Here is a 14,392-nt window from a genome sequence, read left to right on the forward strand (position 1 = left end):
TTTCAGTCTATTTCAATGTCTCTCAGGGGACAGGGAGACTTAATGTTCTACTCATCTCATAAGAGACCGTCTAGACTGCTTTATAAAGATAGAATACTCACTTACACAGTGGCAGGAAGCCTTGTTTTCATTATGAAGATAAAGGAGGTCTGTCCAAGGGAAGTATTACTACAATACAGTAGACAGCCTCTCGTCTGATAGTCAGTGTTACTGCAAAGGATATCATTCTGATTGACGTCTGCTCGGATTACAAACCCCTCCTCATCCACCTCTAGGGGAGAGTTCTGTGTGCAGAATAGGGAATACCCATGTTGGATACAAACATAAATACTTTCTCCTAGTGTTTGATAAGCTTCACCCTGTGATGTTGTCATTGGGAGTGTTAGATCACTTTAGGAGCCGTGTGAAAACTAGAACCTGGATAAACGGTGGGTCTCAATTTACTGGTTTGCTTAATGTGAGGAGTTTAAAATGTCTACTTTTACCTTCGATACTGAAGTATATTTAAAACAAAATACTTTTACTCAAGTAGTATTCTACTGTATTTTTACTTGAGTCATTTTCTATTAAAGGCATCTTTACTATTACTCAAGTATGACAATTGGGGACTTTTTCCTCCACTGGTCAAAATAATAAGAATAGACAACCAAACACTGCCAGTCACGCCATCGTCACACGATTACTCTCCCTTGCTCACACACACACACACACACACACACACACACACATACACATACTGTACAGACACATACTGTACAGACACACACACATACTGTACAGACACACACACAGACTGTACAGACACACAGACTGTACAGACACACACATACTGTACAGACACACACACACACACATACTGTACAGACACACACACACACACACACACACACACACACACACACATACTGTACAGACACACAGACACACACACACACATACTGTACAGACACACACACACTGTACAGACACACACACATACTGTACAGACACATACTGTACAGACACACACACATACTGTACAGACACACACACATACTGTACAGACACACACACACACACATACTGTACAGACACACACACACACATATACTGTACAGACACACACACACACACACACATACTGTACAGACACACACAGACTGTACAGACACACACACATACTGTACAGACACATACTGTACAGACACATACTGTACACACACACACATATACTGTACAGACACACACACACATATACTGTACAGACACACACTGTACAGACACACAGACTGTACAGACACACACATACTGTACAGACACACACAGACTGTACAGACACACACACACACACATATACTGTACAGACACACACACACATATACTGTACAGACACACATATACTGTACAGACACACACACACACACACAGACACACACACACATACTGTACAGACACACACACATACTGTACAGACACACACACATACTGTACAGACACACACACTGTACAGACACACACACACTGTACAGACACACACACACAGTACAGACACACACACACAGTACAGACACACACACACACACACACACACTGTACAAACACACACACTGTACAGACACACACATACTGTACAGACACACACATACTGTACAGACACACACATACTGTACAGACACACAGACTGTACAGACACACACACACATATACTGTACAGACACACATACTGTACAGACACACACACACACACATATACTGTACAGACACACACACACAGACACACACACACAGACTGTACAGACACACACACATACTGTACACACACACACTGTACAGACACACACACATACTGTACACACACACACTGTACAGACACACACACACACTGTACAGACACACACTGTACAGACACACACACACACACACACACACTGTACAGACACACACACACTGTACAGACACACACACACACAGACTGTACAGACACACACTGTACAGACACACACTGTACAGACACACAGACTGTACACACACACACACACACACACACACACACACACACACACACACACACAGAGACTGTACAGACACACACACAGAGACTGTACAGACACACACACAGAGACTGTACAGACACACACACAGAGACTGTACAGACACACACACAGAGACTGTACAGACACACACACAGAGACTGTACAGACACACACACACACACACACACACACACAGACTGTACAGACACACACAGCATTGATGTGTCTGTACACTATGTTGGCGTCGGGGCACATTGATATGCTGTTTAATTCACCACCACCAGGGATGTAGAACTGATAATGGAAGAACGGTCATTGATTTGATGGTTTTTGAGCCACTGTGAATTAGCATATACTCACTGGTGTCTCCGTCACAGCTGAATCCCTGCAAAAAGAAACAAAGGTGAATGTAGCTAAGTGACAAGATAGTATCACAGATGGAGCTGACAAAAGAAAGTGAGGGTAATTGGGATTTATCATCTGCGTGTCCATGACGACATCGCTCCAGTAATTTCCCTGTTATCTCGGCTTCTTGGTAAAAATAGCTGGGTTTCTGTCTCGGTCTGTGTTGTACACGCACATGTCTGTGTGTGTGTGTGTGTGTGTGTGTGTGTGTGTGTGTGTGTGTGTGTGTGCTCACGTTGAGTCTGGCTCTTTGTCCCTCTTGCCCAGTCCAGGAATCCTGAAGGCTTTTCCTCGACTCTTCTTACTCCCCTCCGGTACTAAAGCTGTCATGTACTCCTCAAACCCCACCAGGGCTGCCACATATAGGGACACACCACAGTGAGGACAAATGGGACACACGCTCACACGTACACATGCTGGGATCAAACCATCGGTTTATGCTGTTTGTGTGGTGTACCTGGTTTGTCCTTCCCTGTGCCCTTCTGCTCTGCAAACCTCTGGATGAGGTTATCTATGCCGATGTTCTCCACGTTCTGTTTGAACTCCTCATGGACCTGAACAGAGGAGAGAGGGGCTCGTTGCAGTCAGAGAAGAGATAGGGGTTTGGACTGGAGAGTTTGTTGTGGATGTGCTCGGTGTGTGGAGTTTGACTGTGGTTCAGTTTGAGTGTAGCAGGAGACAACCCCTCAAAGAGGTCAGTTAAATCCCTCCAGACAGGCTCTCCTGGCCTGGGTCAGTGTCTGGGTGACCTACCTGTCCCACCTGGACGTGGGTGTCCTCTATGGAGTGGGAGTATCCCTTGATCAGCTGTTTCATCTGCCTCAGGTGGGCCTCCTCAATGTCCTGGAACTTCTGTACAGAGGACGAGAACACAACGATGGTGTTCAGACACCAAGATGGGTCCCAATTATAGCAAACTACCCCAAAGCACAACAAAATGCTACTCAAAATACCCACAAAGTGCAGTTAAGTGGTAAGAAATAAACCAAAAGAACCCAAAGACAAAGACCAGAGGCAACTGTACAGGAAGAGAACCAGGTACAGACCAGAGGCAACTGTACAGGAAGAGAACCAGGTACAGACCAGAGGCAACTGTACAGGAAGAGAACCAGGTACAGACCAGAGGCAACTGTACAGGAAGAGAACCAGGTACAGACCAGAGGCAACTGTACAGGAAGAGAACCAGGTACAGACCAGAGGCAACTGTACAGGAAGAGAACCAGGTACAGACCAGAGCAGTGGAGTATAATCCCATCCCAGGTAATAACCCCAGGTACTAACCACAACACTGCATGTGGGCTAGAGTAATAGCTTGAAAGAACAGGTCATTTCCCCCATCATGCTCTGGTCTGTAGTCTTCATGAAACCCCACCGAGCTCTCTCCTCCTCACTCATTATCAGGGACAGATCTCCCATTGGAGCTATTAACAGGTAATTGGCCACCAGGATTCCAGTCATCATTTAAAAACCAAATATAGCACCGTTCATTGGGTTTGTTGAGGGTTTCCTTGGAAACTGTGCAGGTAGCCATGGAGACGTGTTCATTGTGAACAAAAACAGTTTGTTAACTTAAGGGAACCCCAGGATTGGGCCACAGTGATATAACATGTCTGGTTCCTCCAGGGAGTCTGTCTAAGTAACCCGCCCCAGGCCCAGTGGACTGACTGACCTGGGCTGATTCGCTCATCTTCTGCTCGAAGTCTCCTCCAACGCGGTTATACTTCTCTATACACACAGCAAACGACTCTGCAGATTTCTTAGACTTCATCTCCGCCTAGTGAGAGAGAGGGGACGATTATAGACTTCCTCCAGTCATTACTGGAACCTTTATTCATCCTGGTGAGTCATCATTGAGAACAAATTATCTGCTATAATAATCACAACCTTGTTCAACTGTCTTAGTCAGTGTACTTTCAGCAACTACTCGTAAAGCAACGTAGAGCACCGTAAAGCACCGTAAAGCACCGTAAAGCACTGTAAAGCACCGTGCTTTACAGTGCTTTACGTTGCTTTACTGTGCTCACATAGCAGTCTATACAGCTATACTGTATTATACCGAATGTGTTCATTGATGCCTAGTGACAGACCTTCTCCAGTTCTTTCTGGGGAGCTCCCTCTTTCCTCAGTCTGTCCAGCTCAATACACTTGGCGTGGTATCCCTCCCTGGACTTCTGGAGGTGACCACTCTGCACCTGGACGGCCTGAACAGCCTCCAGGGTCCCCACCTGCTCCTCCTTGGTCTGTGAGAAACACACCATGCACATATTATTAAAATGGTCATTATATATATATATATATATCATTATATATTTAAGCAATAAGGCCCGAGTGGGTGTGGTATACAGCCAATATACCACGGCTAAGGGCAGTTCTTTGCACGACGCAACGTGGAGTGCCTGGATACAGCCCTTAGCCGTGGTAAATAAATTGGCCATATACAACAAACCCAAGAGGTGCCTTATTGCTATTATAAACTGGTTACCAACATAATTAGAGCAGAAAAAAATTGATGTTCTCTCATACCCGTTGTGTACGGTCTGATATACCATGGCTTTCAGCCAATCCGCATTCAGGGCTCAAACCACCCAGTTTATAATATAATATAGTGAATGATGTGGGGGATAGAGGGGTCGTGATCATGGAAAGATATGGTGAGAAGTGTTACCTTGCGGTGAACTTTGACCTGCTCGTCACCATACTTGTTGATGTCCCGGATGAGGTCATTCATCTTACGCATCAGCTCCAGGTGGCAGAGAGCCAGCTTGTCTGATGACACCCGGAACAAGTCCCACATAGGAGCAAACGTCCTGAGGGACACAGAGCAATATGTCACCTACAGTACAAGGTCCTAACACCAACATCGTGTTTTTTAAAATCTAATAATCACATACATTAACAGATGCGATTTCATACATTTTGTTTGAACGGTAATATGACATTAAAGTTAATCTTTATGGTGCATTTCTAGAGTCAAACAAACCATAGACCCTGGCCTGCTACGACCCGGTAAACCATAGACCCTGGCCTGCTACGACCCGGTAAACCATAGACCCTGGCCTGCTACGACCCGGTAAACCATAGACCCTGGCCTGCTACGACCCGGTAAACCATAGACCCTGGCCTGCTATGACCCGGTAAACCATAGACCCTGGCCAAGAGAATCGAACCATACAGACAAACTACTGTAAATCCTCTAGGCACCCTGCCAGCATATGAAACAGTTGATTTCATTTTAAACTGAGATGTTGATGGCAAGAGTTTTCTACTATACTCACCCTAGTGGGCTTCCATTGCATGCCATTTTGGCCAGTTTGCTCATGGACTTGGAGTAGGTCTCCTCGATGGCAGCCCTGAGAACCACAGATAAATCCAGATATTCCTTATGAGCCCGTGGCTGGTAAGTAACAGACCAGGTAGAGTGATGGTCTATGCAGTCTCAGCATTGGAAATCCTGCATCCAACTACAGATAAATCTAAACTCGTCCCCTTCCGCCTCACACAAAACAACTGCATATCTTACTAGCATAATGTCATATTATCATGTACAGAGCATAATAAAGCACAAACCTAAAGGCATAAACAACCAGGCAAAGGGAAAATAAATATTTAGCTTCAATACTCTGTAAATGTTGCCCTGACCCAAATGGCCTCATTTCTGCAGGAGGAACATACAACTGTAATAACCATCTGTAGCACCACGGAGAAGAAAGTAGATCAGTATATCTGGGGGGTAACAACCCCCTCCCACCCTGACAAGGAAAGAGCAATGTAATAAACAAACAAATAAGTGCAGTTTCACAGGCCTCTGGCAACAGAGACATCTCTTTATGGAGCAGTAGTACACCTTGAAGAGGGGTAGCTAGGCCTAAAGGATTAGAATACATGACATTTCACTTTTAGATACATAGAACATCCAGAGTGAGAAAGAGCTGCACTGAGCGTGGGGAATCAATCAGCTCAATTAGTTGGTTACTCTGTCTGTCATGAGGGAAACACAGCTTCCCTGAAATGTCTTGTTTCATGTCCTGACTGACACTTTGTTGTCTCCAAGTAGATAACGGAATTTCCTCCCTTCTGTGGGGAATGTGCAGTGGTTCGGATCTTATGAATAAAAGTCAAGACTATGACATTGGTCTGACAGTGCAGGTTGTTGTCTTCCCCTCTGGGGAGAAAAGCCCTGTAAGGCCCAGGATTAAATACTACAAGGAGTGTTCAACTTCCAGCTAATTGACTCATTAACAGACTGAATAAAGACAGACGACTTCTGGGAAAACAATCCAGGAGGAGGATTATTCAGACTGACATGTTACCAGAGCTGAGTGCCCAGATAACAGGCAAAAACACAGCTACTGCAAGTGTGTGTGTGTGTAATATATATATATATTCGAATAGTAAGACAGGGAGCTCCTTGTCTTGAGGGCCGTGTCTTGTATTGCGTGAGAGTGTGTGTGTGTGTGTGTCTCTCTTAACACTCCCATGTGCTGGTCTGAGTTGAAATACAGCCCAGTTATGTATATTAGAAGGCAGGGGAGACTGATGGTTCGTTCCTCTGCACTAAGACATGACTATGAAAGGAAACCACAAGGCCCTGGAGCCAGTATTGGAATCAGTCTTTTTAAAAAGGCAAACTTCAAAACATTTATGAACGTTTAGAAAAATTACTTTTTCAAATGGATGGAGGAGTTGAAAGATAAACTGATTAAGAAACATCACTCCCACGTCACTCATGTCCCACCTCTCTGAAACATCCCAGCCCAAACACCACCTCACCTCTCACGGACAAACTCTGCCAGCTCCTTGGTAGCAATCTGGCCATGCTTCATGTTGTGGTACAACACGTCAAAAGCCTGCATTCTTCTCCCCCTGCAAAAAGCACAGACAACACCTTGGGTGAGCCACAGAATTAGATTGTACTGCATCTCTATGGGATTTATAGATTCCTCAATATGAAAGATGTGACAAATAGCAAGCGATGTCAGACAAACCTATGACCCCAGGAAATAGATGTTTTTCTTATTTAAATTCACTCAACACTTCTCTGTTACTTATTCATTGAGGACCCTTGGAGCATAGTGGAACTGAACACAAACAAAACAAATACTGTTTTCTTTCATCATGACCTTTAAATATTGTGGATGTGGATGTTTCTCTTGTTGTTAAGCAACCAGGACTAAGGTTGACACAGGGTTGGAGAAAACAGAAATGCCTTTCTCTCTCCAACAGAAGTATGCCTGGGAGCTGGTGATGACAAACACAACTCATGTTGTTTTCTTCCATGACCTTTAATATTGTGGCTGTCTTCTTGTTTCGCTCAGTGGGGAACCACAAGCAATCATGACACTGGTTTAAGGAAACAAAAATACATGTTTCATAGACAGGCCGACTGCAAGCCGAGTTGTTCTTCAGAAATGTCATTTTCATAGGTTGGAGAAGTCCTTCCACAGGGTCGATGCAAATTTCAGATCCATTGTTCTACAATAGCATTAAATCAGAATTTGCATTGACCCAAAGTGTGCAGAAGCTTTCTCCTTTTGTCTTCAAGCACCTTAGCAGCCTTGTGCAGATTTTGTCAAGACTGGCATAAGGAAGGCAATGTGAACGAGAAGTTTAAATCAGGATTCCCTTCCTACAGACAATACAACAACAAAAGAGTCATCACATAACAGCAGTTAACAGAGGCAGCGTTAAAAATAGCCTGTTCCTTGAAGCCCCCACTTTGATGTCAACAGCGGGGCCGTTGTGTAGCCTGTCCTGATGGGCAGGCGGCTGCACCTCAACACTACAAATACCCTGCTAGAGAGGGACACACTTTTCCCAAGTAGCAGGGGAATGGCTGGAATGTTCCCAGAGAGAAGCTAGGAGCAGGCCAACACACACAGACACCAAACACACACAGACACCAAACACACACAGACACCAAACACACACAGACACCAAACACACACACAGACACCAAACACACACACAGACACCAAACACACACACAGACACCAAACACACACACAGACACCAAACACACACACAGACACCAAACACACACACAGACACCAAACACACACAGACACCAAACACACACAGACACCAAACAAACAGACAAACACAATCGTTGCTTTGAGACATCGGTCTACTCAGGCAGGAGAGTGGTGATGGGCTGATGGCCTCAGTAGGGTTCAAAGAATTTGGATTCAAATCAAGGGTTAAATGTTAGGCGGTACGGTCTGGTACGCTGTCCCAGAAAAATAAATAGTGGAGGTACACGCTACCTGGAAAATATGAGCCTATCTATCACAATAATTAAAACAAAATGTCAAGAAAACGGTGGGCTATTACGCAACTGTTTATCATTACCGCATGTCAGAGGCATGAAAAACAGGTGGTATAGCTCCAAAATGGGATGTGGTTTGACGAGAACACTGACATTCTGCCAAGGCAGAGAAGTGTGGGCGACACAGAGACGCGTGCGGACAGTAATGGACACTTCAATTCTGGCCTAATGACAATCGCTGAATGTCATTACACTTCCTGGTGTTTTGTGTAACAGATGTCTGTTTAGAAGATATGTTGTGAGTGGATGAACGTGCACGGGTAGCCTAGTAAAGGAGCCCTTTCAAGTGATTGTTTTAGAAAACCAGATGAAAACATCATGACTGGTTGTGTTTATGCCAGAAGTTACATTTCAAATGTTTATGACTAGGCCCACAGAGATCCTATTGAATTAATATGGATTCTATATGTAATACATAGAGGTCCCGTACCAGGAAGAAATTACATCTACTTTCATCCCTGGTTCAAACCCATTTGATTAGTTAACTACAGACATGCAGTCAGTGGTGTAAAGTACTTAAGTAAAAATACTTTAAAGTACTACTTAAGTCGTTTTTTGGGGTATCTGTACTTTATTATTCATATTTTTGACCACTTTTACTTCACTACGTTCCTACAGAATATAATGTACCTTTTACCCAAAAGTATTCATTACATGTTGAATGCTTAGCAGGACAGGAAAATTATCCAATTTATGCAGTTATCAAGAGAACACCTGGTCATCCCTACTGTCTCTGATCTGCCAGACTCACTAAACACAACAGCATCTTTTGTAAGTTATGTCTGAGTGTTGGAGTGTCCCCCTGGCTATACGTAAATGGAAAAAAACTAGGAAATGGTGCCGTCTGCTGTGCTTAATAGAAGGAATTTGAAATGATTTATACTTTTACTTTTGATACTTAAGTATATTTTAGCAATTACATGTACTTTTAATACCGAAGTATATTTACAACCAAATAGACTTTTACTCAAGTAGTATTTGACTGTTTCTTGAGTAACTTTCTATTAAAAAGGTATCTAGACTTTTACTCAAGTATGACAATTGGGTACTTTTTCCACCACTGCATGCAGTTCCTTCTCTATGGAAGTGAAATTATGCCATAGTCTTTGTCCACCCCTCTCTCCCATCTGCACCCAGAGGAAGGTGACCTGCCCTGCTCAGCCCTAAACACAAAGCAGGTACATATTTCCCTTCACTATGCTAACCTCTCTGACTAGGTGCTGTGTCCCCCATGTGAATGCCACACACAAATCTAAAACATAGCCAACAGTATTATCATATAAGGCATTGGTGATCATTAAAACATATTAGCAAATAGCCAAATTAAAGTTGAAAACAAAGCAACAAGGATATTCAAATCACCAGGTCCCAAGCAGTCATCCATGCAGTGAATGTAATGATGATTGACAGGTGATTTTCAGAAAAGGAACCCCAAACAAACAACACACAAAGCTACTACTGTTCAAGTCGGTTCAAGTGCCAAATAACTTCTTTGTGAAAGGAGCTAAAGACACCAAGGCCTTCCTCAGCTAGGCAATAAAGGCTTATTTCACAGAAACAAAATAGCCTAAAGATTGAGGCCTAATTCCCATCTCTGGTCTCAGTCGAAGCTGACAATTATGGACACATTTGTGCTTTAGAAATTAGTATGAACATTATTTTATCAGCTAATGAAAACAAGAGGTACATTTAATATGGTGTCTAGGCTTTATGAACAACTCCTATAATGCCGTTGTGTTTCCTGAAAGGAGAAATAAAGGCTATCTACATCAGGACTCCCTAAAAACACAATACAAGTGACTATTTGAAGCAGGTTAGGAGAAAATCTTTGCTAACCCTAACCCTTTTTCTAACCTTAACCTAATTCTCCTAACCAGCTGTTAATTCTCCCACCCTGGTACGACAAAGTCGTAGCTGTATCGAAGTGGCATGTTCCTCAGGTAACAGACACAGTGGGCGAGAAGTATGACAGCTCTTTCATTAATGTGACAGACGTGTTTGTTTGTGTGATGTTTTTGTGTGTTTCGAGGTGTGTCAGTATCACACCCTAAAAGAAACGTATAAACCAAAGATGTCCTAAGAGTTAAATCCATGACTAGAATGATGAATTATAGCTGAACCCATCATGTTCCATCTGAGATCCTTCATCACACAGACCTGTTTCATATTCCACACCATGACCAGCGGTCATTGACAGTTATTTTTCGGTCTGATTTATGCAGCCCCCCTAAGAAAGTTCTGCTCATGCAAGAGAGAGCTCATTACAATGACAATGTGATCTGTGGGAGACGAGAGGAGCGACAGAGGGTCTGTGTGGAGGCAACCATGGCTGAGATTCATTAGCACTCCACGCAACACAGAGCAGCATCGTCTGTCAGTCCAGTCAGGTAATGGCCAGGTTCATGTTTTACAGGTATTAGCTACAGTCGTTGTTTAACACTTCCCCAGACCCATCTGTTTCTCCTGAGGAGCAGGGTGCCCCTTGGGAGGTTTGGGTTGGGGGAGGGGGTCTGCTCACTCACTCCTTCCATAACACCCTAAACTCTCACCCAGCGAGCGGTGCTCCCACATCCAGCAGCCTCCCCTCTCTCCCTGCCTGCCCGCTGCAGTTAGCCAACCAAGACTTGCTGCCCCATTTCATCTTTGTACTGTGCAGCGCGGCCAGCTAACGACTCTCACTTGATTCAAATTAGAAGTATCCCTGGCTTTCCCCCTCAGGCATGAACAAAGCTAATTACTGTACAGACGAGGCCTGGGATGCTCCTTTAAACGGTGTGCTGGAAATCAGGCATCATTGGGAACTGGTGTGGTTAAATAAAGAAGCAGTTTCTGGATCCCCCTGCTAGAGCGTGTCCGGCTTAATTAGGTAAGTGTGGTTACCTCTCAGAGAGAATGGAGGGGGCTCGCTACAGTAGAGACCTGGGATTCGGTCCCTGACCAGTAACCTGGACGGGAATATAGTTCACTCCTTGGCCAGTTACAAGAGGAGTTGTGGTTGAACACCAGTGTAGCACTGCACTATGGGCAGCAGGTTCTGTGGCCAGAGTAGCAGTGTCTTAGTGAAGGGGATCCGGTGTCGCAGGACATTCTTGTACTGTGATGCGAGGGGGGGGGGCACATGTGAAACCTGGCACACAGTAACAGAACAGAAAGTCTGTCCCTCTCTCCCTTTTTACGTCAGCCGATGTCAAAGTGCTATACATTTCCTATCCTATTTTCAGAGTTGTATATAATATGTGGAATGACATGACATAGTAGGCTTATATGGTAGACAATGATAACATAGTTGGATAGACCCAGGTTAGTATCTGTGGAAAGAGACCGTCTAGCTGACTCATTGAGGTTTTGTGCTTACGGGCAATCCCACGGAAGAGTGTCAGAAGCACCCCCTAGTATCTCAGCACACCACTTCCACATCTAAAGGACTGGCTCACTGAGTCAACATAACAGCCCATCACCTACACTAGTTAATACCTGGTCAATAGCGTCTGGGAAAGACCAGCAGTATCCCTGTGTAGAACTACTCTGGACATCACTTAATGCTGAGATCAGATCACAGCGCCCACACCGGTCCCTGTCCCTGTCCCTGTCCCCACACTGATTAATGGCTTCAGTGCCCGTTGGGCCGCAGGTGAGGGAATTGAGCCCAGTGGTTTCACGTGAGACCCTGAGCTCAGGACTAACCCATGACAGAGACTGAACACAATGCACACACACCCAAACACACCGCAGTCCACGCTCATGCTTTTATTACCATCACCAGAACATTTGCATCTGGCCTCAGGAACCTGAAGGCAAATTCCCTGAAATGTCTCTATGTAACAGTACAGTAATCCACTATCCTGCTGCCATTCATCTAATTTAGCAGAGCAAATAACAGTTCCAGATAGAGATAGAGATGGAGATAGAGAGAGAGATAGAGAGAGAGAGAGAGATAGAGAGAGAGAGAGATAGTGGGTCTTCTGGTAACATTCCTGCCCATCTGTCACAGCCACTGGGTTTACATCCGTCCGCTCCGGACCTTAGAGCCCAGTTAGTCCCAGAGACACAGCCAGGCACAAATTGACGAGGGAAGAGCAGAGGCAACACTGGGTTCATTCTGCTGATGAATGATTGGTTGGGTATAATTCACCTAGGAGAGCAGGGCCCATTTCCTGGAACAGATGGACAGTGTGCCTTGATGAGGCCTTGCAGAGTACTATATAAAAAGACATGGATGATTCATCCAACACACAGTCCTGCTAGAATTCCTAATGGTAGTGCATTAGTGGACTAGACTCTGGAGCAACGGACTGAATTGACCGTTCTTCGGTAAAAATGAGAAATTAGAGGATTCATGGTGTTCAATGCGAGAGCACCCATTCAGCCATTTCAAAGGGGAATTAAATATCAGGGGCATTAACATGCCTGTATTGGGATCAGTGGTGATTATAGCATGTAAATCTTGGTGGGGCAAACTCAATTATTATTTTGATTTTTTTAATGCATGCCAGTGAATCCTTACCATCGCTACACGTGGCCATCAGCAGAACCTTGTCTGGCAACGGAACAGTTCATTCAGCCTCATTTACTGCCTTTTAAAAAAACATAGCTGAAATGGCTGACTTGCTTAAACAAAATGTGGTTTCTACTGACAATTGAGATATACAAACTATGGCATAAGGGAACGATGAGCGCATAAGAGGCAATCCGTAATATCGATTAAGACAATGAGCGAGCGAAGAAGGACGTAGTCAATATAACAATTTGTTCAGCACTTTTGAAATGTACAGCGACACAATTCCGAACATGGGCCGTTCTTACAGTATTCTCCCTGTACACCAAGTCAGAACCATAGGATAAATAAGGGGGCATATAAGCAGGCAATAAAAGCTCTTAGAAATGTCGCATCATTGAATATTGTCTAAAACAGGCTATAGGCTACATGTGCACCACCAAGTCAGAACAGTAGGCTAAGTTATGAGGGAGAAAGAGACCAAATTATTAGGGTGAGGCACATGGGCTACAAACAGCTTACTACACAACATACACTTAGTATTACTTTCTTAGCGACAGTATACATATCTCCCTGGCATATTACATAATTTATGCAGCAGTATACAAGACATTTTTGGACTCAGTTATGCTGTGCTCACTTGAACAGGAAGGTGGTATTGCGGCCGTTCTTGGGGAACTCTGGAAAAAAACAAGGTTGAATCATGACGTCGGTGATCTTCAGGTCGGAGCTCTAGAAAGAGTCTAGAGCTCCCGACTTGGAATTCCAAGTTGGATGACCGTTCAAAACGTATTTTTTTTCCCCCAGTCGGAACTCGCTCCCCCCCCATTGCTTTGCAACACTTGCAGTTAACTACTGATTCCAAACCACTCATTGTTGAATATGCAATTTCCAACTTGTTATGTAATGTTTATGTTCAATGGCCGATGAGCACCGATACATTTTATCTACAATTTCTCTTCATATGACAAGGATTTGCCAGTAGATTGTCCACGTGATTCATGACTGCTTGTCTAGCTTGAAAGTACGATGTTGACATGATCAGTCCAATCAAAGCTACGGTAGATATGTGATTTGACATCATTTTATCTGTGGCCAATGACCTTGAGCTTTCTTGGATGGGCACTTCTAATGTAAATCTATGGCAGCACCCAA

General features: G+C 44.2%; 1 protein-coding gene across 5 annotated transcripts in view; it reads right to left on the reverse strand.

Moving 5' to 3' along the window:
- LOC106584373 (F-BAR domain only protein 1) overlaps positions 1–14,392 on the reverse strand; it is a 43,396-nt gene that overhangs the window by 8,450 nt on the left and 20,554 nt on the right. For all 5 annotated transcript variants that reach the window (XM_045706030.1, XM_045706028.1, XM_045706029.1 and 2 more), the window contains exons 3-12: positions 7,188–7,280; positions 5,693–5,767; positions 5,083–5,224; positions 4,505–4,657; positions 4,087–4,191; positions 3,171–3,269; positions 2,875–2,971; positions 2,653–2,770; positions 2,373–2,397; positions 224–284 (exon numbers count right to left, since the gene is read on the reverse strand). In XM_045706030.1, the coding sequence (XP_045561986.1) occupies positions 224–284; positions 2,373–2,397; positions 2,653–2,770; positions 2,875–2,971; positions 3,171–3,269; positions 4,087–4,191; positions 4,505–4,657; positions 5,083–5,224; positions 5,693–5,767; positions 7,188–7,270 (958 nt within the window). In that variant the 5' untranslated portion in view covers positions 7,271–7,280. The remainder of the gene's footprint in view (positions 1–223; positions 285–2,372; positions 2,398–2,652; positions 2,771–2,874; positions 2,972–3,170; positions 3,270–4,086; positions 4,192–4,504; positions 4,658–5,082; positions 5,225–5,692; positions 5,768–7,187; positions 7,281–14,392) is intronic.

Source organism: Salmo salar, chromosome ssa23 (assembly GCF_905237065.1).
Source record: "Salmo salar chromosome ssa23, Ssal_v3.1, whole genome shotgun sequence".
Classification (NCBI taxonomy): domain Eukaryota; kingdom Metazoa; phylum Chordata; class Actinopteri; order Salmoniformes; family Salmonidae; genus Salmo; species Salmo salar.